The sequence below is a fragment of the Urocitellus parryii genome, chromosome 6 (genome assembly GCF_045843805.1).
Source record: "Urocitellus parryii isolate mUroPar1 chromosome 6, mUroPar1.hap1, whole genome shotgun sequence".
NCBI classification, from domain to species: Eukaryota; Metazoa; Chordata; class Mammalia; order Rodentia; family Sciuridae; genus Urocitellus; species Urocitellus parryii.
This window is the reverse complement of record NC_135536.1, coordinates 91,312,385-91,340,037: the sequence shown is the minus strand read 5'-3', so window position 1 is coordinate 91,340,037 and position 27,653 is coordinate 91,312,385. Positions and strand designations below refer to the sequence as shown.

At 37.4% G+C, this 27,653-nt stretch overlaps 1 protein-coding gene across 2 annotated transcripts in view; it reads right to left on the bottom strand.

Moving 5' to 3' along the window:
- Positions 1-19,749, bottom strand: part of Golm2 (golgi membrane protein 2) — a 108,559-nt gene extending 88,810 nt beyond the window's left edge. For both annotated transcript variants that reach the window (XM_026390298.2, XM_026390306.2), the window contains exon 1: positions 19,126-19,749. In XM_026390298.2, coding sequence (XP_026246083.1) covers positions 19,126-19,452 — 327 coding nt within the window. In that variant the 5' untranslated portion in view covers positions 19,453-19,749. The remainder of the gene's footprint in view (positions 1-19,125) is intronic.
- Between the last annotated feature and the right edge of the window lie 7,904 nt (positions 19,750-27,653).

Below are 27,653 nucleotides of genomic sequence, written 5' to 3'. Positions count from 1 at the left end.
CCTAAAGGACCCAGGAGGCTTCACACATGTCCCCAAGAGTGATCTCTGAAGAATCTCAGCTGACTCTTTAGATAGGAACAAGGTCAGTTTCGACCAACTTTGTCTTGAACACCTAGCAGAAGAGTATAACCTGAGCATAGTCCTACATGGACATTTAAAGGAAAAATAATGTTGTTGTTGTTCTTTTAATGTACACTTGTATCAGCCCTACCAAAAGTAAAGCTGGAGGCTTTAAGGAAGGGTACTTATGAAAGTGCCTAATATTTAACTATCAGAAAGGACTCTAGAGACACAAGGTTGTCCTGCATTCGAGAGACTGGCTGAAATACTAATTGTTTTCATATTAATTGTTTGCCAAAAATGTAATGCTTTGCTGTCTTGTTTATTGTTGTCCTAGCATAAACCTTGCCCTATGTATACCTTGTCCAGTCACCTGCCAACTACCACCATGGACCTCTGGACTGCTGTGATGCTGAATACCCTTAATTGTCCATACACCACCTGACAGAAAACAAAGACATTGGGTCACTTTCCCCCAACTTTGCCCTCTCTCAGCATGAAGTAGCTTGGAGATGTCGTTCCCCACTTTTCCATAAAAATAGAAGGTAGAAATTGACAGTAGAGAAATGTAACAGTGGTCCCTTCACCTTCCAAATGTAGCCCTTATTGCTCTAAGGTTTATTTATTTATTTGTTTATCTATTTATTTTCTCTCTTCTCACCTCTACCCCTCCCTAACAAGATTAGGGAGACAGTGTTATCTTTTCTTCCCCTAGTTAACTGCCCTTGAACATACCCACTACAGGAAGGAGATGCCTGCTGAGGATCTGGGAAGTGAATATCTCCCAAAGTATATCTGAACAGTCATCATGGTGCCCTGGGACCAGTGGCACCATGAATGTAACCCTTGAGAAATTGCTTTAAAACCCCCCTGTCCCTCCTGATCTGGAGTCACAGCCTTTGGGACAGGAGTCCCCTGTGTTTCTCCTTTGCTAGCAAGGCAATAAAACTTCTTTTTCCTTTTTCTCAAAACCATGTCCTCATTATTAATTTTGGCATTGATTGGCATTGGAGACAGGGTCCGAGCTTTTCAGTTATATGAAGTCTTCTTCAATTTCTTTCATCATCTTCCTTCTTTCTCAGCAGAATCACTGTTGGAGTTTAGGAAAGCTACTGATGTATGAATGTTGTCCTTGAATCCTGCTATTTTGTTCAATTCGTTTATCAGCTGTAAAAGTCTTCCAGTGGAATTTGCTGGGTCTTCTAGATACAGGATCATTTCATCAGCACACAGATAATTTGACTTAGTCTTTTCCTATTTGTGTCCTCTTAATTTCCTTCTCCTGCCTGATTGCTTCAGCTAGTTTCAAGCACTATATTGAGTAGAAGTGGTGAGAGTGGACATCCTGTCTTCTTCCTGATTTTAAAGGAAATGCTTCAGTTGTTCTCTGTTCAATATGATACTGGCTTTGGGTTTATTATAGATAGCCTTTATAATGTTGAGGTAAATGTTTGCTGAGCAACTCCTTAGACATTACTGTCCCATGCTCTTTGTACACTTATTCTCCTCTACCTTAAGTTAAACTTCACCTATATTTGTATAATTTTAGTTATCCTTCAAGTATTATTTTGTACTCCCTCATTTATTTCCCCTTGTTATCAACTTTATTGCCTTGGGAAGTTTAACCTCTACCTTTCTATGATACTTGTTTTTCTGAGATTTGGGGTACATCTACAATAGGCCAATTATCCTTGCTCTGCTTGCTATTTAGCCATTTCCAAGTTAACGAATTAAAATGCATTTACTATTCTTCCTGAGACTTCTCAACTTCTCTCTTCTGAAGTTTATGGTTTTCTTTCTCTTTTTTTTTTAACTTTTACTTTTTAGTTATAGATGGACACAATCCTTATTTTACTTTTATGTGGTGCTGAGGATGGAACCCAGTGCCTCACGCATGCTGGACAAGCACTCTACCTCTGAGCCACAACCCCAGCCCATGAGGGTAAGTTTATTATCTCTTTTTTTCCAGCAAAAATTGTCTTCTCTTCTCCAGATATTATCCTATATCCCTTCTTGTTCATTCTCAGCTACTCCATCCATTTACCTCTAATCTTTCATTCTCCAATACCTAAAATTTTTATATTTTTAGAAGATTCTTGTGAAGTTCTTTTAATGCCTTTTCCATCCCTTGTGGCTTCTCTAAATAATTCTAGCAGCTGTTGTTCTTTTTTCAGCTGGTGACCTTGAAGATGGCTCAGCTTTATCTGCCTCACTTTCATCATGGCCTGTTTTGGGGTATAACCTGTCTGGGGGGCAATCAGCACAACTATGACCATTTACTCCAAAAGTTGTATATACTCAACTTTTTACAAGATGTCATCTGTCTCCTTTCTTTCCACACTAGAAACATTTTTATTGATCCTGACTCATGCTCAGATGATTATTCTAGAGTCAATTCTATCTTCTTTAACATAACCATCAAACCTAGCTGACACTCAGAAATCACCTGAGGAGCTTTAAAAATATATATATATATATTCTTCCTCATTCAACCTCCAATGTGATTGAGTAGTATAAGGATGGCACAGGAATCTTTTTTTAAAATATTTTTTTAGTTGTTGGTGGACCTTTATTTACTTATACACAGTGCTGAGAATCAAACCCAGTACCTCACACATGCTAGGCAAGTGCTCTACCACTGAGCCACAACCCCAGCTCTCTTTTTCACTTTTTTAAATGCGTATTTTTTATTTGTTCTTTTTAGATATACATGACAGAGTGTATTTTGACATATTATACAGACATGGAGTACAACTTATTCTCATTAGGATCACATTCTTTTGGTTTACATGATGTGGAGTTTCACTGGTCATGTACTCATATATAAACATAGGATAGTTATGTCTGATTCATTCTGCTGTCCTATTCCCATCTCCCCTCCCTTCCTTTCATTCCCTTTTGTCTAATCCAATGAACTGCTATTCTTCCCTCCCCTACTCATATGGTATGTTAGCATCACATATCAGAACATTTGGCCTTTAGTTTTGGGGGATTGGCTTATTTCTTTTAATATGATGGTCTCTAGTTCCATTCATTTACCAGCAAATGCCATAGTTTCATTCTTATTTATGGCTGGGTAATATTCCTTTTTGTATATATAGCATATTTTCTTTATCTATTCATCTGTTGAAGGGCACCTAGGTTGGTTCCATAGTTTTGCTATTGTGGAGCTGCAATAAACATTGATGTGGCACAGGAATGTTGTTTTTTAAAAAATAGTACAAGTGATTCTGATAAATAGTCAAGTATAGCAATTACTTATTTACAGCTGAATTAAAATGGAGTACCATTAATAACTGTTATTCAGTTTCCTGTCTCTGTGATAAAATACTTGGAATAGTCAATTTATATAGACAAAATGTCTCCTTGAGCTCATGATTTCAGAAGTTTCAGTCCACGGTTGCTTGGCCCCCTTGCCTTTGAGCCTGTGGTAAAGCAGCAACAGGGAAGGAAATATGTGGCCTGTTTAATCTCATGATGACTGGGAAGAAAAGAAAGATGAGGAGGGACTGGGGGTCCCAAAAATCCATTCAAAGGCATGCTTTCAATTAACTAATTTCCCTCCAGTAGGCCCTTCCTCCTAAAGATTCTACTACCTCCCATGAGCTGGGGACCAAGCCTACAATGAGCCTTTGGGGAACATTCAAGATCCAAACTATAGCATAATTAATGAATACTAAGTGCTTAAATCTGTGACAGATCCTGTGCTAAGTGCTTTACAAGTCTTATCTCATTTCATCTTTACAACCATCCTTCAAGAAAGGCACAGTGATTTCTCAATTTTCATAGATGAAGAAATTGTGCCTTAGGATTGTTCAAGGGATTACTTCTGATATAAACCAAGTGTTTATAAAACTGACCAGCACATAGTAAGTGTTCAATAAATGTTAACTACTTTAATTGTTATGTAAAAAGGATAGACTGTCTTCCTTACTATTTCCAATACTTAGCATGGCAGTCTCTAAAATTTAGCTTTTTTTTTTTTTGGCATAAGTAACACATAAAGAATCTCACAGAATTTCCTAATGTATTACCTTATTTCTATTACTTTTTTAAAAATTAAGGTACATTTGACAATTAAAGTTCATATGTATTTAAGGTTCACAATTTGATAATTTGATATATACTTATACTATGAAATAATCACCTCAGGGGGTTACTACTTTGTGTGTGTGCACATGTGCACATGGTAGCTAAGAACACATAAGATCTATAGTAGAGTACAGCAAGCAGATTAGTGGAGCTTGACTACTTTTGTACTATGTTAGCTTTGTAGTTAAGTTTTCAAATCAGGAAGTGTAAATCCTCTACCTCTGTTCTTTTTCCAAATTTCTTTACTCAGTTTTTTTGTATTTCCATATGAATTTTAGAATTTTTTTCTATTTTTGTAAAGAATGTCATTTGGATTTTGATAAGGATTGCACTGAATCTACATATTTTATTGAGCAGTATGAACATTTTTAAAAATTTTATATTTTTAGAATCAATTTATTAACTGCTCTATCACTTGACATAAAAGGCTTTGAAGTAAAGATAAAAACAAGCATTCTTTAGACACAAACTTTTCTCCTCTTCCAATTCTTTATTTTTAGGTATACATGAGAGAAGTGTATTTTGTCATCTTATACATGTAAGCAAAAATAACCAACAGGATTTGGCACCACAATGAAAATACAAATAACCAGAATGGAAGCAGACCTCAAACACATCAGCAAGCTTTCCTTTATTTCACAGTTGTCAATCAGGCATGGGTGGGCTCATTTTCTGGGTATGGAAATGGCCCCCAGGTTACAGAAGGAGTCTGGGTTTTATAGTTTACAATGAAAATGAATTAGTCATTGAAAACTGCAGATGTGCCATTTGAAGAATCAGGGACAGTCAGTCAATTTTAACCTAGTTAAAACTTTAACTCAGGAAGGCAGTTGTAAAAAGTCTGAAACTCAATGTTCTGGGAGAGATAAGAGCTCAGGTTCAGAAGGATGAATACTCAAATTTCGCTGGTTGCTTTTCTTCTACTGGGATCTGAACATTTTAACAAATAGTTAACAATATTAACTATTCCAATCCATGAACATGGATAATCCAGGTATTCTTTAATTTCCTTCATTGGGGTTATATAATTTTCAGTGTAAAAGTTTGTTTTTTTTTTTTTTTGCCTCTGTGGTTATATATATTCCCAATTATTTCATTCTTTTTGTTATGAATATTTTTTTAAAATATATTTTTAGGTATTAATGGATCTGTATTTTATTTATTTATAAATGATGCTAAGAATCAAACCCAGTGCCTCACACATGCTAGGGAAGAGCTCCATTACTGAGCTACAACCCCCCAGCCCATGGAAGTGTGTTCTTAATTTCCTCTTCGATAATTCATTGCTTGTGAACAGAAACACAAGTGATTTTTGTGTCTTGGTTTTATATCCTGCAAATTTACTGAATTTGTTTATTAGCTCTAATAGGTGATTTTGGTTGACTCCCAATTCCTTTTTTCTTTTTCAATGGACATAATACCTTTATTTTTATTTGTATTTATTTTTATATGGTGCTGAGGATCAAACTCAGTGCCTCACATGTGCCAGGCAAGTGCTCTACCACTGAGCTACAAGCCCAGCCACCCAATTCCTTTTTGATGGCTAATTATACTGTTAGTATATTTTGAATCATTTTCTCCTAAATGCTTCCATTAACGCTTCAATTTTTCCCAGTACAGTTATGATTTTCCTGTGGTTTCTTTCTTTCAGGAGTGTTATTTGTGCAAGGACGGTCGTGCACGCCTATAATCCCAGCAGCTTTCGAGGCTGTGGCAGGAGGACTGCGAGTTCAAAGCCGTCTCCAGCAACTTAGTGGGGCCCTAAGCAACTCAGCGAGACCCTGTCTCTAAATAAAATATTTTAAAAAACGGCTGGGAATGTGGCTCAGTGGTTGAATGACCCCTAGGTTCAATCCCTGGTAACCACCCCCCCAAAAAAAGTACTCTGTCAACTTTTTCTAAATCATTCATAGTAATATTAAAAATGAGCAAAACTGATCCCTCTGTTTTCCACTATTTATAATTCTCCACCTGAAAAAATAATCATGAATTATGATAAAATAATAGAAATTATGAATTATGATAAAATTATGGAAAAAAAATGCAGGTTTAGAAATCAAGACTTAAGTTTTACTTTCAATACTAGGTACTAGTATTTTTATTTATTTATTTTTAGTACCCCCCCCCCCAGAATTGGGGATTGAACTCAGGGCCTTGCCTATGTATGCTAGGCAAGCACTCTACTACTGAGCTACATCCCCAGCTCTTTTTTATTTTGAGATGGGGTCTTATTAAGTTGCCCAGGCTGGCCTTGAACTTCCTGCTTCATCCTTCAGAGCAGTTGGGATTAGAGATGTGCACCTGCAAACCTGGCTACAAATCACTTTTAAAAGCTTTAGTCTTGGGCTGGAGAGGTGGCTCAGCGGTAGCGCGCTCGCCTGGCATGCGTGCGGCCCGGGTTCGATCCCCAGCACCACATACCAACGGAGATGTTGTGTCCGCCGAGAACTGAAAAATAAATATTAAAAAAAAAAAAAAATTCTCTCTCTCTCTCTCTCCCCTCTCTCTCACTCTCTCTTTAAAAAAAAAAAAAAAAAAAAAAAAAAAAAAAGCTTTAGTCTTCTCATCTATAAAATTGGAAGAGCAAGCCTATTTACCGAACAATTCAGTTATACATATCAAATTAACCAACCTTTCAAGTCTATTCTTTATTTTTCTTGTTTTAAATGTAGGCCCATGAAGAGGGCCTAAATTCCTCTCTTCATTTAAATGCTAAATTGAAGGAGAAAAGAATTTTTGAGTTCCTAACTGAACAAAATATCATTTTAGATTCAACATCACATGTTTCAAAGAAATTATATAACCTAAAGCCGGCATTGTGGAACGTGCCAGCAGTCCCAGCTATTTGGGAAGCTGAGGCAGGACTGCTGGAGCCCAGGAGTTCAAGGTCAGACTTGGAAACATAACAAACCCCATCTCAAGGAGGGAAGGAAGAAAAAAGGAAGGAAGACAGCAAGGAATTCTACTTATGATAGAATGAAAATGGGTAGTTTTTACACTAAAATATTTTGATTATGTCTTCCAGAAAAAGTAGTGTAATCAGATATGTGGATAATATCTGTGGTAGCCTCAGCACTTATTTCTTCACACTTTGTTTCAGAACCAATGCAAACTCCTAAATAAATCATCACATATTTACTGAGTCCACACCTATTGCATAATGCCAAATACATAAGTTTTTACAACATTAGACAAGATTTTTTAAAGGTTTATTTTAATTGACAGGTAATACTTTTACAAATTTATGGAGTACAGTGTCATGTTTGGTACATGTACACATTGTGTAATGATCAAGTCAGAGTAATTAGCACATCTCACACTTATTTCTTGGTGGGAAAACATTCAAAATCCTCTCTTATAGCTATTTAAAAATATACAGTACAGCTGGGCACCATGGTATATGCTTATAATCCCAGTGACTTAGGAGGCTAAGGCAGGAGAATTACAAGTTGGAGACCAATCTGGGAAACTTAGTGAGACCCTCTCTCAAAAATAAAAAGGGTGGGGCTGGGGTTGTAGCTCAGTGGTAGAGTGCTCGACTAGCGAGGCCCTGGGTTTGATCCTCAGCACCACATTAAAAAATAAATGTATTATATCCAACTACATCTAAAAAATACATATTTAAAATAAATAAAAAGGGCTAGGCATTTAGCTCAGTGGTAAAGTACCACTGAGTTCAATCACCAGTACCAAAAATATATACAGTATGTTATTATTAACTGCAGTCATCCTACTATGCAATAGAATGCAAAAACTTGTATCTAACTGTAACTTTGTATCTGTTGACCTACCACTCTCAACCTCCTCTTCCTCTCTAGTGTAGATTTTTCTCCTCCAGCAGTGCTGAGGATCAAAATCCAGGCCTCAAACAAGCCAGGTAAGCACTCTACCAGCTCCTCTAGATTTTTATAATGAAAAGATTCACAATATATATTTGGAAGATAAGAAAAAAGTAGGTCCAATATAATGTATAGATAAGGTCATTCATTCAACAATTATTTAAAGTACTCCCCCTTAATCCAGTGTTTTACTTTGCATAGTTTCAGTTACCAACAATCCACCTGAATCCAAAAATATTAAATGAAAAATTCCAGAAAACCAATTCATGAGTTTTAAACTGTAAGTCATTCTGAGTAGCATGATGAAATCTCACAAGGTCCCATTCCATGACACCTAGGATATGAAGCCAGTGTATCCATTCTGTACATAATACCTAGTCACTACTCACTACTATCAGTGTTACCAGATTGACTGTCATAGTATTGAAGTGAGTGTATTCAAGTAACCCTTACAGAGTATCCTAACATTATGTCACAATGCCTATGTCATTTGTCTCACTTCATCTCATCACAAAGGCACTGTATCACAGCAGCACAAGAAGGGTGAGTAAGACATAATAAAATATTTTAAGAGTGAGGAAGGCAGAAGGAGGAGAAGGAGGACATAAAGACCAGACCGACAGACCACATTCACCCAACTTTCGTTATATAGCTGGGGATCATGGATTGGTGGCAGAGTACTTGCCTAGAATGCAAGGTCCTGGTTGTATCCCTAACACAGAAAACAAAACCAAAAATCCCACAACTTTTATAATACCATATGATTATAAATATTCTATTTTATTAGTAGTTATTATTATTAATTTCCGACCATGTCTAATTTATAAAGAAAATTCTATCATAGGCATTTACAGGAAAAAAAAAAAAGCATAGTATTTAGAGAATTTGGTACTAACTGTCCAAGATCTCAAGCATCCACTGAGTTCTTGAAACATATCCACTGTGAATAAGGGGGAACTACTGTTATTAACTGGGTATGAATCAGGTATTCAATATATATGCATATTAAGAGGTATGGACTCTATCTCAAGAATCTTAAAGGGCTGGGAATGCAACTTAGTGGTTTAGCATCCACAAGGGCCTTGGTTCAGACTCAAGTACAGGGAGAAAAGAACATATATTTATTAACTAATATTATTTCAAGAACTGTCAAATTACAAAGATAAATAGAACATAGCTCTGCCTCACTTACAATCTAGTTATGGAGAAGCAATTATAAATAAATAATTACAGCAATATGGTAAGTGTTTTAAGCATGTACAAGATCCAAAATAAATACAGAATAGACCTAGGAAGGTCAGCAAAGGCATTTACAAGAGGTACTGTTCTAACAGAATCTTAAAAGACAATTAAGAGTTTGCCAAGTAAACAAAAAGGAAGAGGGAGAAAGTGACTGAGGTAGAGGCATGAAAGCACAAGACAGTTTGGTACATCTAAAGATGATCACATATTAAGAATATAAGAAAAAAAAGAATGTAAGAAATGCATCTCATAGAAGTAGAATAGAATAGTGGTCACTAGAGGTTAGGAAGGGAGATAAGGTAGGAAGGATAGAGGGAGATTGGATAACAGGTACCAAAATACAGTTAAATATTAGAAATTAATTATAGTGTCCTATAGCACATTAAGATAACAACAATTGTCTACAACAATTTATTATACATTTCAAAATGACCAGAAGACATGTACAGGTCTTGAGTTCAATCCACAGCACCACAATAAGAAATAGATAGTTAAATAAATAAATAAATAACAAGCCAGGAATAGTGCAATCCTAGATACTTGCTTCCTATTGCCCTTAACATATTTCACAAATCCCTTTTCATAATCTGACTCCAGTCTTTCAGTCCAGCATCATTTTTTTGGAAGGTGGAGGAGCAGTTACAGGGGATTAAACCCAGGAGCACTAAACCACTAAACTGCATCTCTAGCCCTTTTTGTATTTTATTTAGAGACAGGGTCTTCTAAGTTGCTTAGAGCCTCGCTAAATTGCTGAGGCTGGCTTTAAACTCGTGATCCTCCTGCCTTAGCCTCTGGGATTAAGATGTGCACCACCACACCCGGCTATCAATTTTATTCTAGCTCCCACACTCTACATACTGAACCTTTAGATATTCAAAAACTCCATACTTCCCCCTATACTGTTCTTTGAAACATGTAACACCCTACATTTGGAATGCTCTTTTCATCTCTCACAACCCTCTTATTCTTCACCTCATTAAAGACTAAACTGTTTTATTAGACTCAATTAAAAACTCTTTCTTAGCCAGGCGAAGTAGTACATGCCTGTAATCCCAGAGGCTTAGGAGGCTGAGGCAAGAGAATCACAACTCAGAGCTAGACTCAGTAACTTAGAGAGGCATTTAGGAATTCAGTGAGACATTGACTCTAAATAAATTATAAAAAAGGACTGGGAATGTGGTTCAGTGGTTAAGTACTCCTGGGTTCAATCCTCAGTACCAAAAAAAAAAGAAAGAAAACCTCTTTCTTTGTCTTCTCCAAGACCATAAACTAGTTAGATTTCCCAGTATCCCCTGCTCAGGTGAAGTCCCCTATAACATGATATTATGTCATTCACAGCTTTATCTACAGCTCATAGCACAGAAATTGACCTAAAAGAGAAACTTGAATATATATGACAAATAAAGAAAAAAAAATGGGATAAAAATGGAAGTACAGGATATATCAACATTGAGTGGGAGAGGGACAGGATATTAAGGATACTATAGATGTGATTGAAGTTAAGGGACAAATGTTTTCAGGAGAGATGAGCAGCACAAAATACTAGAAAATTCAAGTTAAGAATGAAAATGTTAATCTATCAGATCTTTGTTAATCATCAAATGAGAAATTTAAATCAGACATAAAGACTTGAAATTGTAAAGGGAAAATAAATCATTATGTTAAATAGGTATATATCTATGAATCCATTTATATAATATTCTAGAGAAAGACAACCGATTAATATGGTAGAAAGCAGAAGAGCTGTTGCCTGAGGCCAGAGGTAAGGGAAGAAAGACAACTTGAACAAGAGGGAACTTTGGGGGATAGTAAAAACATTCTGTCTGTCATGTTAAACTTATGGAGGTAAGTTTTGAAATCATCCTTTAGAGAAGGATCTAGTTTAGCAGAGAGGAAGAATCAGATAAGGAAGACAAGTGAGCAAAAGCTCTGAGGCAACACTGTTCAAAGAATGATCCACCTAGCCAGAAATAATGCAAGAAAGTTAGATAAAGTCAGGCATAAGAAAGAGACTTAAAACACTGTGAGAAACTAAAATTATCACATATCCAGGCTGGCCCTAACAGGAAAACTGGACTTTCAATCCAAGGAATCTTTTAACTCTTTTGAGGAAGAAACTAAAATGGTAGAATCTTAAATCTTCACCCAAAAATTATGAGGAATGGTTTTTCTTGCTTAATGAAGTCATAGTTCGAAAAGTACTCTCATCACTTCAGTGGACAAATGTCACATGTCACACTCTAAGAACTGTTTTATTTCCTTTATGGGATAGGCAGAAGGAAGCTCTTTGGATATCTTTTTACCTTTTCTCTGCATAACTAAATCCCAGTCATTGTTTTTGAAGAGCCAATTGGTTTTATGATCTCCACAGAACCTCCTGAGATTCCTCACTCCCTTATCATGGAAGCAAGAGAAAACAGACAATATGAAAATAAGAAAGGGAGAAAAAAATTGGCAAGTGGGGACATGGTTTTAAGATCATTTTAGTAAAGAGCACAGCAGATGCTCAATATATTTTGTCAACTGAATTAATTAATATATTTGGGTTTCATGAGAACAGTACAAGACCAAGAGAATCACAAGTCAAAGCTAGACTCAGTAACTTAGAGAGGCATTTAGTCAAAATTAACTATACAGTTAATTTTATAGTCAAAATTAACTATACAGTGTATGCAGGAAAGAAAGAAACTAACATTATTAAATGTCAAGTCTGTAGCAGACAGGTCTGTATATATTTTATTTCATCAATCCTCATGAATGAAGAAACAGGTTTAAGGAGGTAATATAATGGCACAATTATAAACTCAGGCCTATTTAACTCTAGAAGATCTTGCTCTTTCCACTAAACTATATTGCCACACAGTGTATATCATATTAAAATAAGTTATCTAACCAACAAATCAAATAACTTTTGAGTATTCATTATGGATATTCATTTCCTAGGAATGCTGTAATAAGGCATCATAAACTGAATAGCTGAAAACAACAGAAATTACCTCACAGTTCTGGAAGCTGAAAATTCAAAATGAAGGTATTAACAGAGCTTTGCTCTCACTGTGGACTCTAGTAAAAGGGATTCTTCTAGCCCAGGGCATTCCTAAGTAACAGAATTTCAATCTCTGCTTCCACCTTTCATGACATGTCTGTGTATCCAGCATTCTCTTCTGTAATTGTCTTCTCTTCTTATAAGGACATCAGTCATTGGATTAGGACCTACTCTAACTCAACATAATGCCATTTTAACTTGACTAAAAGTGCAAAGACCTATTCCAAATAAGTTAACACTCACAGGTATTAGGACTTCGATATAATTTTTCGGAGGGACATAAATCAACCCATGAAATTTTACCTCAACACTAAGACTATCAGAAACATAAAGGAAAAAAATTAAAGTTCCTGAGGGAACTTGAAATTTTGTAAAGAACAAGGTTAAAACATAAGAAACTATTTCTAAAAAAAAAAATTAGCACAGTTCAAACAATAGACTTATATTGTGTATAAAGAAGGAAAAGCAGTCAGGCATGTTGTGCATGCCTGTAATCCCAGTTTCCTGGGAGGCCAAAGCAGGTACACTGCAAGTTTTAAGAATAGCCTGGGGACCTCACTCTATCTGAAAATGAAAAATAAAAAGGACTGGGATGGGGCTGGGGTTGTGGATCAGTGGTACATTGCATTGCTTTTATGAGGCATTGGGTTGGATCCTCAGCACTACATATAAATAAATAATTTTTTTTTAAAAGGGACTGGGGAATGTAGCTCAGTTGTATAGTACCTCTGGGTTCAATCCCCAGTACCAAAAGAAAGAAAAAAGAAGAAGGAAAAGTGTGCTCTGTGCCAGAAGCCCTAAGGGCTTTGTGGCCTATAAACATGGATCAGAAGGAAGAATAGATACATAAAAAAGAGACAAGAGGCTGAGAGTCAAATAGCAGGAATAAAGGCACAAAAACACAAAATGAATATGACACAAAAAGACAGAAGGGGAGACAAAAGCAAGCAAAGCAATTTGTCTGGACAGTCTAGGTCAGAAGCTAATAGAAGACAACAGTAATTGGAGCCATTCTATGGAAGAAATTAAAGATTACACAGCAGAATTTTGACTTGATGCAGCCACTCTGTCCATATAGACCTTATCTTCTTTTGAGGGAAGTGGCAGTATACTGGGGATTGAACCCAGAACCTTGGGCACACTAAAAAAGTGATTTACTACTGAGCTATATCCCCAGCCTCTCATTCAGCCTCTCTGAAAGTAAGGTTTAAGGAAAATCAAGTTTGCTTAAGAAATGGAGACCAAGATAATCATTCAATATGACATGCTGAAGGAACCAAAGATAACACCAAAATTTCTAACCTCAGTCTTAATAATGGTTATATGATTGCCACTTATAGAAACCAAGAAGGTAGGAAAGAAGTTTGGGGAGAAGGTATCAGTTATGTATGATTTATGAATAATGGGAAGTAGCAATTAAATAATATCTAGAATTTGGCCAGATTATGTCTGGTGATGCAGAGATAAAGGTTCAAACCATCATGTGTCGCATACTGGAAGAACTGTAGTAGTCTGATCTCAAATTATAGTTCAGAGGAACAGGTAAGCTCCAGGGAGTTAGCTAAAACAGAGGAGAAGCCAACTAAGCCTATCTAAAAATGGACCTGGTAATGGCGGGGGAAGGGTGTCAGATGCCAAGAGCAAAGGGTGACACAGGTACTGGAGCTGGAACCGGATCTTGGGCAAGAACACAGAGCCCCATCCTGGAAAGAAGGCAGGACAGAAACAAGGAAGTATCTGTAGAATAATAATAACTAACACAGTACTTACTGAACCTTTTTTATTAACTATGCAGTAGACACTGTTTTAAGAATTCTAATTAATTTACTCATTTAAACTTCACAAAAATGAAAAAGTTTATTATTATTATCCTCATTCTATAGATGAGGAAACTGAGGCACTGAGAAGTAATGTGTCAGAGGTCATACATAAATTAAATGGCAGAGTCAGGATTTGAACCTTGAATATCTACTGTATGCCAGGATTTTTACACATACATATTTGGCATGTAAATAAGTGTTATACACACACACAAACACACACACAATAAAGACATTTCTGGGGGAAAAAAATGCAATATGCTTCTTATTCTCTTTTCTGGGCCATGACCTTTACTCAACTAAAGGTATACCCTAACTCAAGAAGAATTATGGTAGTTAAAGAAAAAAGTGGTCATTTATTGTCATCAGCTTCAATCCTCAAAACTGAACTTTTATGTGTGTGTATGTTTCTAATAAGACTTTTTTTTTTCCTTTTAGACTGAATTGTATTGCCCCAAATTCAAGTCCCAAAGCCCAGAACATCAGAATGTAACCATACTGGAGATAAGATCTTTAAAGAGGTAATTAAATTAAAATTAGTGTTGAACCCTTAGACCACTGTCTAAAAGGAAGAGACACCAGGTTTGTAAATGCACAGATGGAGCACTCTGTAAGGATAAAGGAGCAAGAAGACAGCCATTTACAAGTCAAGGAGATCAGGCCTCAGAGGAAACCAACTCTGCTAGTACCTAGATCTTAGATTTCCAGCCTCCACAACTGTGAGAAAATAAAGTTCTGTTGTTTAAGCCACCTAGTCTGTGGTATTTTGTTATGGCAGCTCTAGCAAACTTCTATACCTTTCCATGCTGAAACGCTTTACAGGGAAGGCAAATAAAAAAATTTGAAGGAATCCAGATAAATGGATCTTGTTTCTCACTTTCCTGGACAATAATAGGAACAATTTTAATCTCCTTTATTCTGCGTTTAGTAGTCTAGATAACAGATTGAAAATATCAGTATGACATAATAAATCTGGAAGAAGCCAATATTATCTTTCTGCTTCCAATGGAACAGGGATTCTTAGATTTCCAAAGACAGTCTGACAGTAGCAATGGGCATACCTAGCACCCAGATCTAACACTATTCTCCACTAAAGAGAACTAGAACTCCCTGGAGAAATGCTGGCCTAAGACTGAAGCAGAAAATATACTAGATGAGCCTAAAGAATGTTAAGAGTGCCAAAAAGTAAGGAAGAGGTATATGACAAGGCAACTGGGCATGGCGTATGTGCAAACTCTACTTTCTGGCATATAAAAGTAAGGAAAGGAAATAGGAGCCAACTGAAGGCTTAGCTCCCCAAGTCAGAGCTGGAACAAAATAAAGTAGCACCAGATTATAGTCCAAAGTATAAAATAAATATCCACAAGTCCATAGTGATATAAATAAATGATTAAATAAATTAATTAGTCAAAGAGAAGAGACAAACCTCCAGGGGAAAAGAATTCCAAATAGTTTATGTGGATATCCTGCCCTTCATTACAATTGTAACTCACTATTCACTAATCATTAAGTGTGGCTGGACATATGAATTTCTTCCAAAGTGTAAAGACAAGGAAGGGAGGGAAAAAAACAGTAACTTTACAATGAAGAAGCCTGATAAGCACTATTTCTTTTTTTTTTTTTTTTTTTAAAGTCAATTCTAGTCTTTTTTTTTTTTTTTTAAGAGAGAGTGAGAGAGGGGAGAGAGAGAGAGAGAGTTTTTTTTGTTTTTTTTTTTAATATTTATTTTTTAGTTCTCGGCGGACACAACATCTTTGTTGGTATGTGGTGCTGAGGATCGAACCCGGGCCGCACGCATGCCAGGCGAGCGCGCTACCGCTGAGCCACATCTCCAGCCCCTGATAAGCACTATTTCAAGCCAGATGATAATGGTTAATATCAATTGTGATATAAGTCATTTGAAAGATATAACTTTGATATAACGTGACAAGATTGGTACTTTATGGTCTTTTTTCCAAAAACTATAATTTGAGTCTGATTCTGAGAAAAAAAAGCAGACAAATTCCAATTCAAAGAAATTTTACAAAATCCCTGATCAGAAATCCTCAAAACTGTCAAGATCAATCTGAAAAAGTATCACAATTTAAGCAACTTAAGAAGTTGTGGCTCAGTGGTAGAGAGCTGGCCTAGTATGTGTGAGGCACTGGGTTCAACTCTTTAGCACCACATATAAAAAAGTAAAATAAAGGTCTATTGGTAACTAAAAAAATATTTTTAAAAAAGAAGTCATGAAGATTAAAAGTAATAGTACCCTAAATGGGATCCTAGAACACAAAAAGAACATGAAGAAAATGTGGATAAAGTATGGTCCTAAGTTAGTCACAATATATCAATACTGGTCCATTAATTATAACAACTGTGCCTCCATGAGGCTGGGGTTGTAGCTGGAGCCTAGCACATGTGAGGCACTGGTTTGGATCCTCAGCACCACATATAAATAAATAAAATAAAGGTATTATGTGCACTCACAACTTAAAAAAAAAAAAGTGCCATCCTAATATAAGATAGTAATAATAAGGGAAACTGGGTGTGGAAAATATGGAAATACTTTGTGCTATCTTCACAATAATTTTATAGATCTAAAACTTTTCTTTAAAAAAATTATATATATATATATATATCACACACACACACCCCAAGACTATCCTTTTTTGGGTAGCTCAGAGCTTCCTTGTTAACTCCAAGTTCACTCACAAGCACTCCAACAAAAATGTCATAGTTAGCTCAAAATGTATAACACTGGCCTATAGTCAACGAGATATAGGTTTGTGCTCCAGCTGCATAGAATATTAGCCAAACACTTAAAAGTAGTTAAAATATCTAGGGCAACATTCCCAATGTTAGTGTGCTTTGCTACATTCTTCTATATTGTGGTAATAGTAGGCCATGAAAATGGCAAGCTGTGCTCAAATAAACTGAGAAAAATTGGGTTAAACAAAATTAAACAGACTTCTTTACCAATGGATTTCACAGAGCCTTTATAGCCAATAGGCATTATGAATTCTAAGAGATAGATATAGTTCTTAGGATTTCCCTCCAAATGTTTTCCTTTTTTCTCTTGACCACCCATAAATTCCAAGAACAGTATGCTGTTTAACACCACTTTAGGAAATAATGCTCTAAGGGGGAAAACAAAGGCCCAAGAAGAGAGTGGTTGGGGAAAAAGCAAAAAAAAATTAAAATAGCAAAGAATACAGTAAAGAAAGAGAATCTGAAGAGAGCAATATTACAGAAGCAAGGAAAAAGATAATTTCCAAAAAGCTAGAGACAAGAGGACCAAACAAAATATTAAATAAACTGAGAATCATAATGTTCTTTGGATTTGACAAGGCTTACTGCCACTTGTGACTTTTCACATAAAAGCTTCAGAAAAGAGGAAAAAAGAAGTGACAGACAGAATTTTAAAAGATTAGGATGGGGATAAAAAAAAAAAGAAATACACAAAGCATTAATAGGCCACCAATAACTTGAGTAAGCAGTGAAAGTTAAAAAAGAAAGTAATTGTTAGAGAAAAGGGAGTATGTATAGAAATTTTAAAATTTAAAACTGAGGACAGTTGCACCTGATTCAAAGTAAAACTAAAAACCTACTCAAAGAGGTGGCAACAGTCCAAAAGATACAAGAAATGGAATCCAGAGTGTATACTAGAAAAAAATGAATATATAAGAATTTAAATAATGCTTAACCTTTCCAAGTCTGAAGACTTCATTTAATGAGGTCCAAAACTGCACAGTTTTCTGCCTACGCTACCCAAGAGACTTTTTCAGTCTTTAGAGTTTGATGTGTAGTAAGTGCATAAATTTGCTGGTCCTTTGTCCTTTTCAGAGGATATCTTATGTAATGGTGAAGGGGGGGAGTCACAGGGAAACACTTACCTGAGGGCCTCAATCTTATGAAATAAGGAAGAAGGTAGAGACCAATCACAATAGGAAAGTTGGGAATTCATGCAGATTTTTATAGTGATTTACTCTAAAAGATTTTGATACACAAAGTAAAAACTTATAATGGAAACTTACATTAAAAAGTGAATATTACTAAAAAGGAGTTCAGAAAATAAGACATCTACTATCACATTCGGAAATATGGACAACTCTGCTATACCAACAGAAGTTGTGTAAATCATAAATTGTTAGTACAGCTAGTAATATACTAGAAAAAGCAAAGACAGCAGGCATGGTTAGTCCAGTTTTAAACTTTTTAAATTTAAAACTTTGTTTTTAATTCAAAGTTTGTTTTCTACATAAAACAACAATTATTACTCTTAAGCATACACAATTTCATTTTATTTCAAGAACAATGAGGACACAGACATGAGATTCTGCTGCTTAAGACTTATTTTTAGATTCTACCTACCATTTTGGCTAATTTCATTAACAATTCAAATTGAGTAGATAATTGCGGATTAACCAAGTCCAAGTCACAAGTGTGGCTCACATATGGCTCCAGGACCCATTTATCACAAAATTTTGATCACAAAAAGGCAGTAATATCTGATTCCTTAGTTGATACATCATCCTATAGAGAATTAAGAAGTCATGTTGCTTTAAAAAATTGTGTGTGTATGTGTGTCTCGCCAAAAAGAGTTAGAGGAGACCCCATTTTTCAAATAAAGAAATTAACATTGATCCGTGTGCACAGAATAAGGATGCGACAACAATACCCACACCAAACCTGGCAGTCTCCAGATTTGTGTCTGTGAACGTAAGGCAGCCACACAGGCCAGATGATTACCACTGCCAGCTCAGCAGCTGAGCCTGGTGAAAAGGCGGCAACCACACACAGGCTAATTTCTGGTTCTTGAGAACCAGTACTTAAAGCCAGTCTCTGGCAGAGACTAGAGACTGTGGCATTAATAAACTGAGATACGTCTGACAGAAGCAGGGTTTGGAGGGCAAGAGGAGCTTTCAGGGCTGCAATTCTAGAAGTGATAAGGCTAATCCTAGAAGTGATAAGTTCCTGTGGGCTAAAACCCCCACAGGAACTGAAAGAAAACGATGGGGTTTGAGGGGAAAGAGCTCGTCCTTACCTTGTCATCTTCACATCTCTTCCCCAGGCCCTCCCTGGCCTGCAGCCGGCTACTGAGGCGGCCGTAGTCGGCCTCCTTCTGGTCGATCTGTTTCTTGTGCGTGTCCACCAAGAGCAAGAGGTCCGAATTGCGCTTCTCTAGACGCCCGCGGGCCACCTCAGTGCGCTGGACCTGACCCTGCAGCTCGGCCACCTCCTCCTGAAGCAGGACGTGGCGGGAGGAGATGCTCCAGTAGTTGAAGGCAAGGACAACGATCACCACTAGCAGCACCACTAGCACAAGAGAGGGCAGGCGGCCAGCCCGCCGGTTGGCTCCAAAACCCACCATGAGGCCGAACCGGGCTGTGCCCTGGGGCCTCGACACCGGCACCTGCGAGTAGAAGCTCAGGCCTCGGCTACCGGGTTGCACCGGGAACGCGACCCCAGGGCCGGCCAAAGCCGGAGGCGGGCCGATCCGCTCGCGGGCTAGCGGGAGAAGGGGGCGGGGCCGCAAGCTGCAGGTCCCTCCCCGCCCCCCCTCCACAAATCAGGCCAAAGCGCGTGCCGGAGGCTTTGAACTCAATCTGGCACCGGCCGCAGGAAACCAGGAGAACCCAGATGCCAGCACCCGAACCCAACACCTCAGGGCTGGAGGGGTGGGGAAAAGAGCCGGAAGGGGGCGGATGTACTCTGGCCCCGCCCACTGGCTGGGACCGGGTCGCCTAGGGGGCCATTTGCTAGTTTCCGCCGATGCCCCCTCTTCTCGCGAGATAGTGGGATTCCTCTCGCCCCTCCTTGCAATCTTATCTCGCGAGGATTATCTCTGATAGATAATGTGAGGTGTTAAATTTGGCTCTCTGGGTGAAGTAGGGAGAGCAGTAGGTGAGCTACTGCTAGAAACAGGTGACTAGAAAGATTTTGTTTCAAAAGAAGGTTGTACTTGTTTCAGAGGAAATTTTCTCCTTTGTGCTAACGATGAGGAAAGAAAAGAACAACAAAAAAGTCATAAAATATGACGTCCCAGACAATACTGGGAAAAGCAGAAGAAAATAAACTTCAGGTGGTGCCAGCCTGGTTTCCTTCATGATCCGAAAGAATGTTTCAGGGTAGTCAGATCCTGGTTTTAAACGCACTGCTGCTTTTGGCTCAATTGGACTTCCAAATACAAAGTCCAATAGCTGCTCTCAATGAATAGTAAGTAATGCACCCTTACTGACAGGGAACACGTTCTGGGTTAGAAATAATAGCTCTCTTACAAGATGTTTCTGCACGCCTTGTCTCATCCTCTCAACAACATAGTTTTACACTCAGAAATACAATAAACAAAGACGTTCAAAAACTTTCTCAAAGTCTTATATCTTGTTTGAAACAGAATTAGGCTTGAATCCATATCACTAGTCTTTGCATTATATCAGGCTAGCTGTTGCTATTATGTGCAGTGTTAATTTCACTGGTGCAGAGAAAGCCCTGCCTCTTCTTTTTTTTCTCTGCATATTTCCTTTCTATGTGTATAAAGAAAAAAATAAGTTACAGGCTCTCATTCGTTTGAAAAAGAGATGGAGTTGCTTTATCAATAACCGCCATGGGGCCTGGGTTTGTGGCTCAGTGGTTAGAAGCTTGTTAGCACGTATGAGGCACTGGGTTCGATCCCCAGGACCACATAAAAAAAAATAAACAAAATAAAGGTATTGTGTCCATCAACAACTAAAACTATTTTTTTAAAAAATAACTGCCACCAACATAAAACCTCAAGAACACAAAAACTGGTATTTTCATTCAAATCAAGTGGCACGATTCCGAGACAGAAAGATTTTTCATCTTTGAATAATTATTCTATGCTTCCGGTCCATTGCTAAAATAAAGTTACTCGTCTTTCAGCTTACAAAAAAATTATTCAACTTTCAAAGAGGGATGTTTTCTCTCTCACAGATACTGCAGATAAAAAAAGTATCATCAAAATTATTAATAGTTAATTCACATGAAGTTGAGCTCTTTGCTGTGGCTTCATAATATCTAGGGAATCCCCTCTATTATGAGAAAGCAAGCAGACTGGCAAAAAGAAGCAAACAAAAATGGGAACTCAAAAAACCCTCTTAACTCACATTGACCTTGTGCGATGGCAAAAAGTGCAACTTATGCAGTTGAAGGGGAGAAATAAAGAATGTCCACGAGTTTCTGTCTTTGTCAATGCTTTATTCACTCATATCACTGAATACAATTTCACTCTATAGGTTCTTTTTTTATGACAGCAGAATGCATTATAATTTTTATTACACATATAGAGCACAATTTTTCATATCTCTGGTTATATACATAGTACATTCACACCAATTCATATCTTCATACCTGTACTTTGGATAATAATGATCATGACATTCCACCATCATTAATAACCTCATGCCCACTCCCTTCCCCTCCAACCCCTCTGCCCTATCTAGAGTTTATTTATTCCTCCCATGCTCTTGCTCCCTACCCAACTATGAATTAGCCTCCTTATATCAAAGAAAACATTCGGCATTTGGTTTTTTGGGACTGGCTAACTTCACTTAGCATTATCTTCTCTAACTCCACCTGCAAATGCCATGATTTTATTCTCTTTTATTGCTGAGCAAATTCCATTGTGTATATATGCCACATTTTTTTATCCATTCTTCTATTGAAGGGCATCTAGGTTGGTTTCACAGTTTAGCTACTCTATAGGTAGCTAAATTTTCTTAATCAAGAAAATGACAATCGTTAATGCTAGGCACTGAAATAGACATAATCAATTCACAGCAAACAATTCTAGATTAATCATTTCACAGCAAACAATTCTAGATTAATTTTAAATACTGCAAACACACTTAATCATGACAGGCTCATGACAGACATTCCCTCTGCATGCTAAGTTCAAGTTTCAGATCAAAAGTCTCAAGCCTAAGGCATCCAGCAGATACACCTTCACATGATGATCAGATCAGAAACCAAGGCAGGCTTCTCCTGGGGTGGCACTGATGGCTAGTAGAGGAGAGGGTTGTAGGGAGAAGTTGTGGCTCTCACCAGGGTCAAGATGTGGCTGTAGAGTTTGAGAGTACTGAGGAAAATGCAGAGGATCAGACAAAAGATGAGAAGAGATAGGATGTCATTCCAGGTCCTCTTCAGGTTCTCCATTGTGAGGGTATCAGTGTCGTCTGGCTGAATGTATGTTCATTTGCTCCATCATTTATAATAAATTTTGGGGCTTTTGACCACCCTTTCAATCCCTATCAGCTGCCTCCCGATCTCTCAGTGATGTCATTTACACTGGGGTTAAAGCATCTGGTCTGGTGGTCCTCACCCTGATTTTTTCGCCTTTCTTCCTTATGGGACGAGGACAACATGCCAGAGACTTCACTCTGAGTTTGTCAGGGTGGGGAGAAGTGACTTGTTTGTGCCTAAGGGCCATACTGGAGGGCTCCATTAGGCCTGTGTGGTGAGACTGCAGGTTTCAAATTGGAGTTTTAAAATGGAGTTGCTTAGGCTCAGGCCTAAGGCCATCCTTACACTCTCTGCTCATCCAAGAGTTGAAAATTAACCCACTAGATAATGTTAATTTTTAACATTAAAATGTAAACTCTTTCCAAGATTTTTTTTTAAATATGGGATTCTGACAGTTCTAAAAGTATAATATTTTACAAAACATATGTACAAACATTTCTCAACAGGTATTTAAAAGCACTATTTGTTATTATTATTTAATTTACAGATGCAGAAATAACTTGTCCAAAGTTATATGTCTAAAAAATGTCAAGGCCATAGTTTAAAAGCCAACCCTTTTTTCACTTCCTGAGGGATTTTTTTTTTTTTTTGGTAGGTATTAGGGATTGAACTCAAGGGTACTTTACCATTGAACTACATTCCCAACCCTTTTAATTTTTTTTTTTTTTTTTTTTTTTTTTGAGGCAAGGTTTCCCTAAGTTGCCTAGGCCTCAAGCTAGCGCTCATCCTGATTCAGCTTCCTGAATACCTGGCATGCCAGCATGCACCACCCTGGGCCCAGCATTTTTTTTTTTTTTTTTTCCTGTTTTGATAGTTCCCTCACCAACCTTTTTTCCCCCTAGTAATGAGTTCAATCCAAATCACCAAGACAGTACATAAGAGCTTTCATATAGTTAGATCTAGATTAGGTATTAAATAAATTAAGGTAAAAGTTAATTCCTTAGGCCAGGTGATCAAAGTTAAAATTAACAATGATAGGGGCTGGGGATGTGGCTCAAGCGGTAGTGTGCTCGCCTGGCGTGCGCGGCCCGGTTCGATCCTCAGCACCACATACCAACAAAGATGTTGGGTCTGCTGAAAACTAAAAATAAATATTAAAATTCTCTCTCTCTCTCTTTAAAAAAAAATTAACAATGATATAATCACATTTGATAGTATAACCTTGATATGACATGATGATGGCAACACTCTGTGGTCTTCCTCTCAAAAACCTCATAAACTCAGTCTGATCATGAGAAAATCATCAAATTCAAATTGAGGGATATTCTGACCAATACTCCTTAAATTGTTGAGGTTGGGGGTATAGCTCAGTGTTAGAGCATTTGTTTAGCATGCATAAGGCCCTGAGTTTAATTCCCCACACCACAAAACAAACCAAAAAACAAAAACTGTCAAGGTCATCAAAAACAATGAAAATCTGAAAAACTGCTACAAACCAAAAGGAACCTAAGGAGACATGATGACTAAATGCAACATGGTATTCTGGGTGAGATCCTGGAACAGAAAAAGGACATTAGATAAAAACTAAACTAGTCTGAATAAAATATGTACTTTAATATATCAGTATTAGTTCATTGTCACAAATGTACCATAGTAACATAGGAAGTTAATAATGAAGGAAATTGCAGGTGAGGTATATAGGAATATTGTGTGCCATTTTCAAAATTTTTCTTTAGGTCAATAATTATCCTAAAATTTTAAACAATTTTAAATTATTTTTAATTCTTATCTTTTAGGATACCAAGTATAGATGTTAATATAATTAATTAGAATGGCAGTATAATCATAGATAAAGTTTTAAGATTTAATTGGAGGAAAAGAATCTATTATAGAGTAGCAAGTGAGGTTGAAATGTGGAAATCTTGTATTTGAGTGGAGTCTTTTTTAAAAAATATTTTTTAGTTGTTGTTGGACATAATACTTTTATTTTATTTTTTAAATGTGATGCTGAGGATTGAACCCTGCGTCTCTCACATGCTAGGTGAGCAATCTACTGCTGAGCCATAACCCCAGCCCCGTTGAGTGGACTCTTTTTTAAAGGTAAAAATCATGTCATTTGTTTCTTTTCTTTTCTGATCCTTTCTCCCACCAGAAACACTATTTGACATATATTACCTCTAATATATTTGACTTGATATCATGGAGTTGAGCAGAGGAGTAGATTACTTTCTAGATTATTTCTCAATATTTAGGTCTAGGTTAGAGAAGGTGGCAGTTCACAGAAATACCCAATACACAGATGTATTATTCAAGGTTCTTTCCAGTATAAATGAAAATACCCTAAACCTACACTAGATTAAGAAAAATATATACGTATTTAGAAGGATAGTAGGAGAATTCACAATACTATGGAAGAACATCAGGAACCAGGGACCTACAAGAAATTTGATGCTTCCAGTTCTCTCACTTTTTCTCTTTCTTCCTTCTGCTTGACTTCATTCTCTACTTCAGATGATACTTTTGCTGTAAACAGGAAATATGGTCACAGCGTTCCTGACATTTTCATGATCTGAGAAACAAAGGAGACTGTCTTTTAGCTCTCACTACAAAAATTACCAAGGAAGGATCCTGATTATCCAAGTTCAATCACATGTCTTTCATTGTACACCATCACTATGGCCAGGGATGAGATATAATGATTGGTCCAGCACAGGATACTCCTATGTGGCCCATGGGCAATTTGCTACTAAGAAACAGAGTATGGGGTAGACCACAACAAACAATAGCAACTGAATTTTTTTCTTCAGATAAATTAATTACAGTTAATGGTCAAACGATTCTGGGGTGTCATAGGTTAGATCCCCCAAGAAAAAGACTCTAAAATGGAGATTAGTAAAAGCAAATTTTTTAGGGAGTGTTCTTGGGATCATCACCCGAAGAAGAAAAGGGAAAGGAAGAAAATAGAATGGGCAAAGAGAAAAGTCTGGCTGCTCTACAGTTTCAGTGGAAGCTTTATCGAACTCCCCATAGAGCTCCAAAGTGGGGATGACCCTTCAGAGTCATCCTGCTTTGAATGGACTCAGGCCTCTATACCCTCACATTGACCTGATTTAGAATAACTAGGGGGATAAGAGCAACTAGGCTGTGTGCTAACTCAAATCAATTAGTAAATGCCTGAATTGCTGGATTAAAAAGATTAGGAAAGTGCATCAGGGCTAAATGAGAAAGAAAGCTATGATCAATTAGTAACTTGGCAACAAGCACTGGAAGGGGATATAATGCCATACATGGATAGTGGTTGTTATGCTGTGCCACCTAGATCCCCTTCACACTTGAAGGACTTATCCCCCTTCCCCCAGCATCTAGGATTGCTGCCAGTAGACAAACTCTCAGTGATCAATCACCTTTAGAATTACCTCAGTTTAAGAAGGCTACTTCATGAAGGCAGCCCATATGCAATACTTGTCAACAGAGCACACATATTTGTCAAACCCATTTCCTACAGTTACACAACAAGAAGCAAGAAACTATCAGAGTAATTGGACTCTAGAGTAAGTGTGTGAACTAAAAGTCATCTCTGCCTCTTTTTAATTTTGTAACATTGGACAAAGTACTTAACTTTAATACCCTAGTTTTCTCATTTTCAAAATGGCATATTAGGATTAAATTTGACTTCATATAATGGGAAAAAAATAGAAGTAACAGGTATGAGATAGAATGTTCTTTTCTGTTACCTAAACTAAGAGAAGGGCTCAGAGTATAGCCCAGCAATAAAGCACATGCTTAGCAGAGGTGAGGACGTAGGTTGGATGCCCAACACCACTTAATAAATGAACAAATAAATCTAGAAGCCAGCTATTCAGAAGAGATAGGGTAGGCTCTCTTCAGTTGGCTGCTCTGACATACCCTCCCTCATCTTCACCTCTGGCCATGACCTTCTTGATCCAGGAAGTAGGAAAGAGAACACTCCCTCCCTGAACTTTTTTTCTTTTTTCTTTTTTTTTAAATTTTTAGTTGTAGGTGGACTCAACACCTTTATTTATTTATTTTTATGTGGTGCTGAGGATCAAACCCAGGGCCTCGCACTTGCTAGGCAAGCGCTCTACCGCTGAGCTACAGCCACAGCCCCCTCCCTGAACTTTTAAGGAGATGTCTGCAAGTATCCATTTCCATTCACTTCTCATTGACTTGAAGTTTCACACATGTCCCCAGAGAGCAAGGAGGAACGGAATATAGTCTTCCGGCTGTAAAGGAACTCCTTTGTGGAGAGACCTGTGGAGAAGCACACAAAGAACAGACACAGACACATAAATAGTGCAAGCAGATAGACAGGAGGAGGAGAGAGGAGTGAAGCGAAGTGGCGAAGAAGTGCAGAAGTGAAGTGTCCACTCCTCCCTGGCTGGGAGTTTATTAACTCAAAGAACACATACCTCCCCTTACCATGACTACATTCTAATTAGTATTTCTTTAACCCTGAGTACTAGCTAACTGAGATAAGGTCCAGGTTAGAACAAACATGGGGTCCCCATTCTCCAGGAACATCACCATGGAGACCAGATAGTGCCTGCAGAGTTGTCTTATTACCACAGAGAGAGGAGGCTGGGCATCCTAGTTCTGGGAAGCAGGGTAAACCTGTGAAGGATATTGCTATGGCAGCCAGGCATCCCATGCTTTTACACGGGAGTTTCCCAGTTGCCAGGTATTACCTAGCAGCCAGGCATTCTGTGTCTTTGCCCAGAAACTTCCTAGTCACCCAAGCATATCAGAATCATGAAGTTTGTAGACCCCAATCCCAAACAAAGAATTCCCACATACAACAGGGCAGTTACGTCCTCAGTTGAAAATTAGTCAATAAGTAAAGGAAAAACAAACCTTTCTTCCACAAATGAGGATAATAATAAAGACTATCTCATATGGCTGTTGTCTGAATTAAGTGAGTTCTTATATATACAGTGCTTAGAACAGGCACTTATTCATTAAGTGTTGCTACTACTGCTGCTGTTACTGCAGCACTGGTTCTTCATGGGATGGGAGTCCATGAATTTTCACTGTCTGTTCACAAACCCTTGCCTACATACAGAAAAAATAATATCTACACTATCTCACTACTTTAAAAAATGTCCAAAGTTTGTAATGAATAAAATAAAAAATATAATTATATAAAATATGATTACTATCATATGAACATCTATTCAGTTTTGACATTTAAAAATAAGTTTTTTAAACTGGGTATGTGGAGTATGCATGTCATTCCAGCAACTCAGGAGGCTAAGCAGGATCCCAAGTTTGAGGCCAGCCTTGGCAACTTAGCAAGACCCTGTCTCAAAACAAAACAAAACAAAAAAGGGCTGGGGAGATAGCTCAATTGGTAGA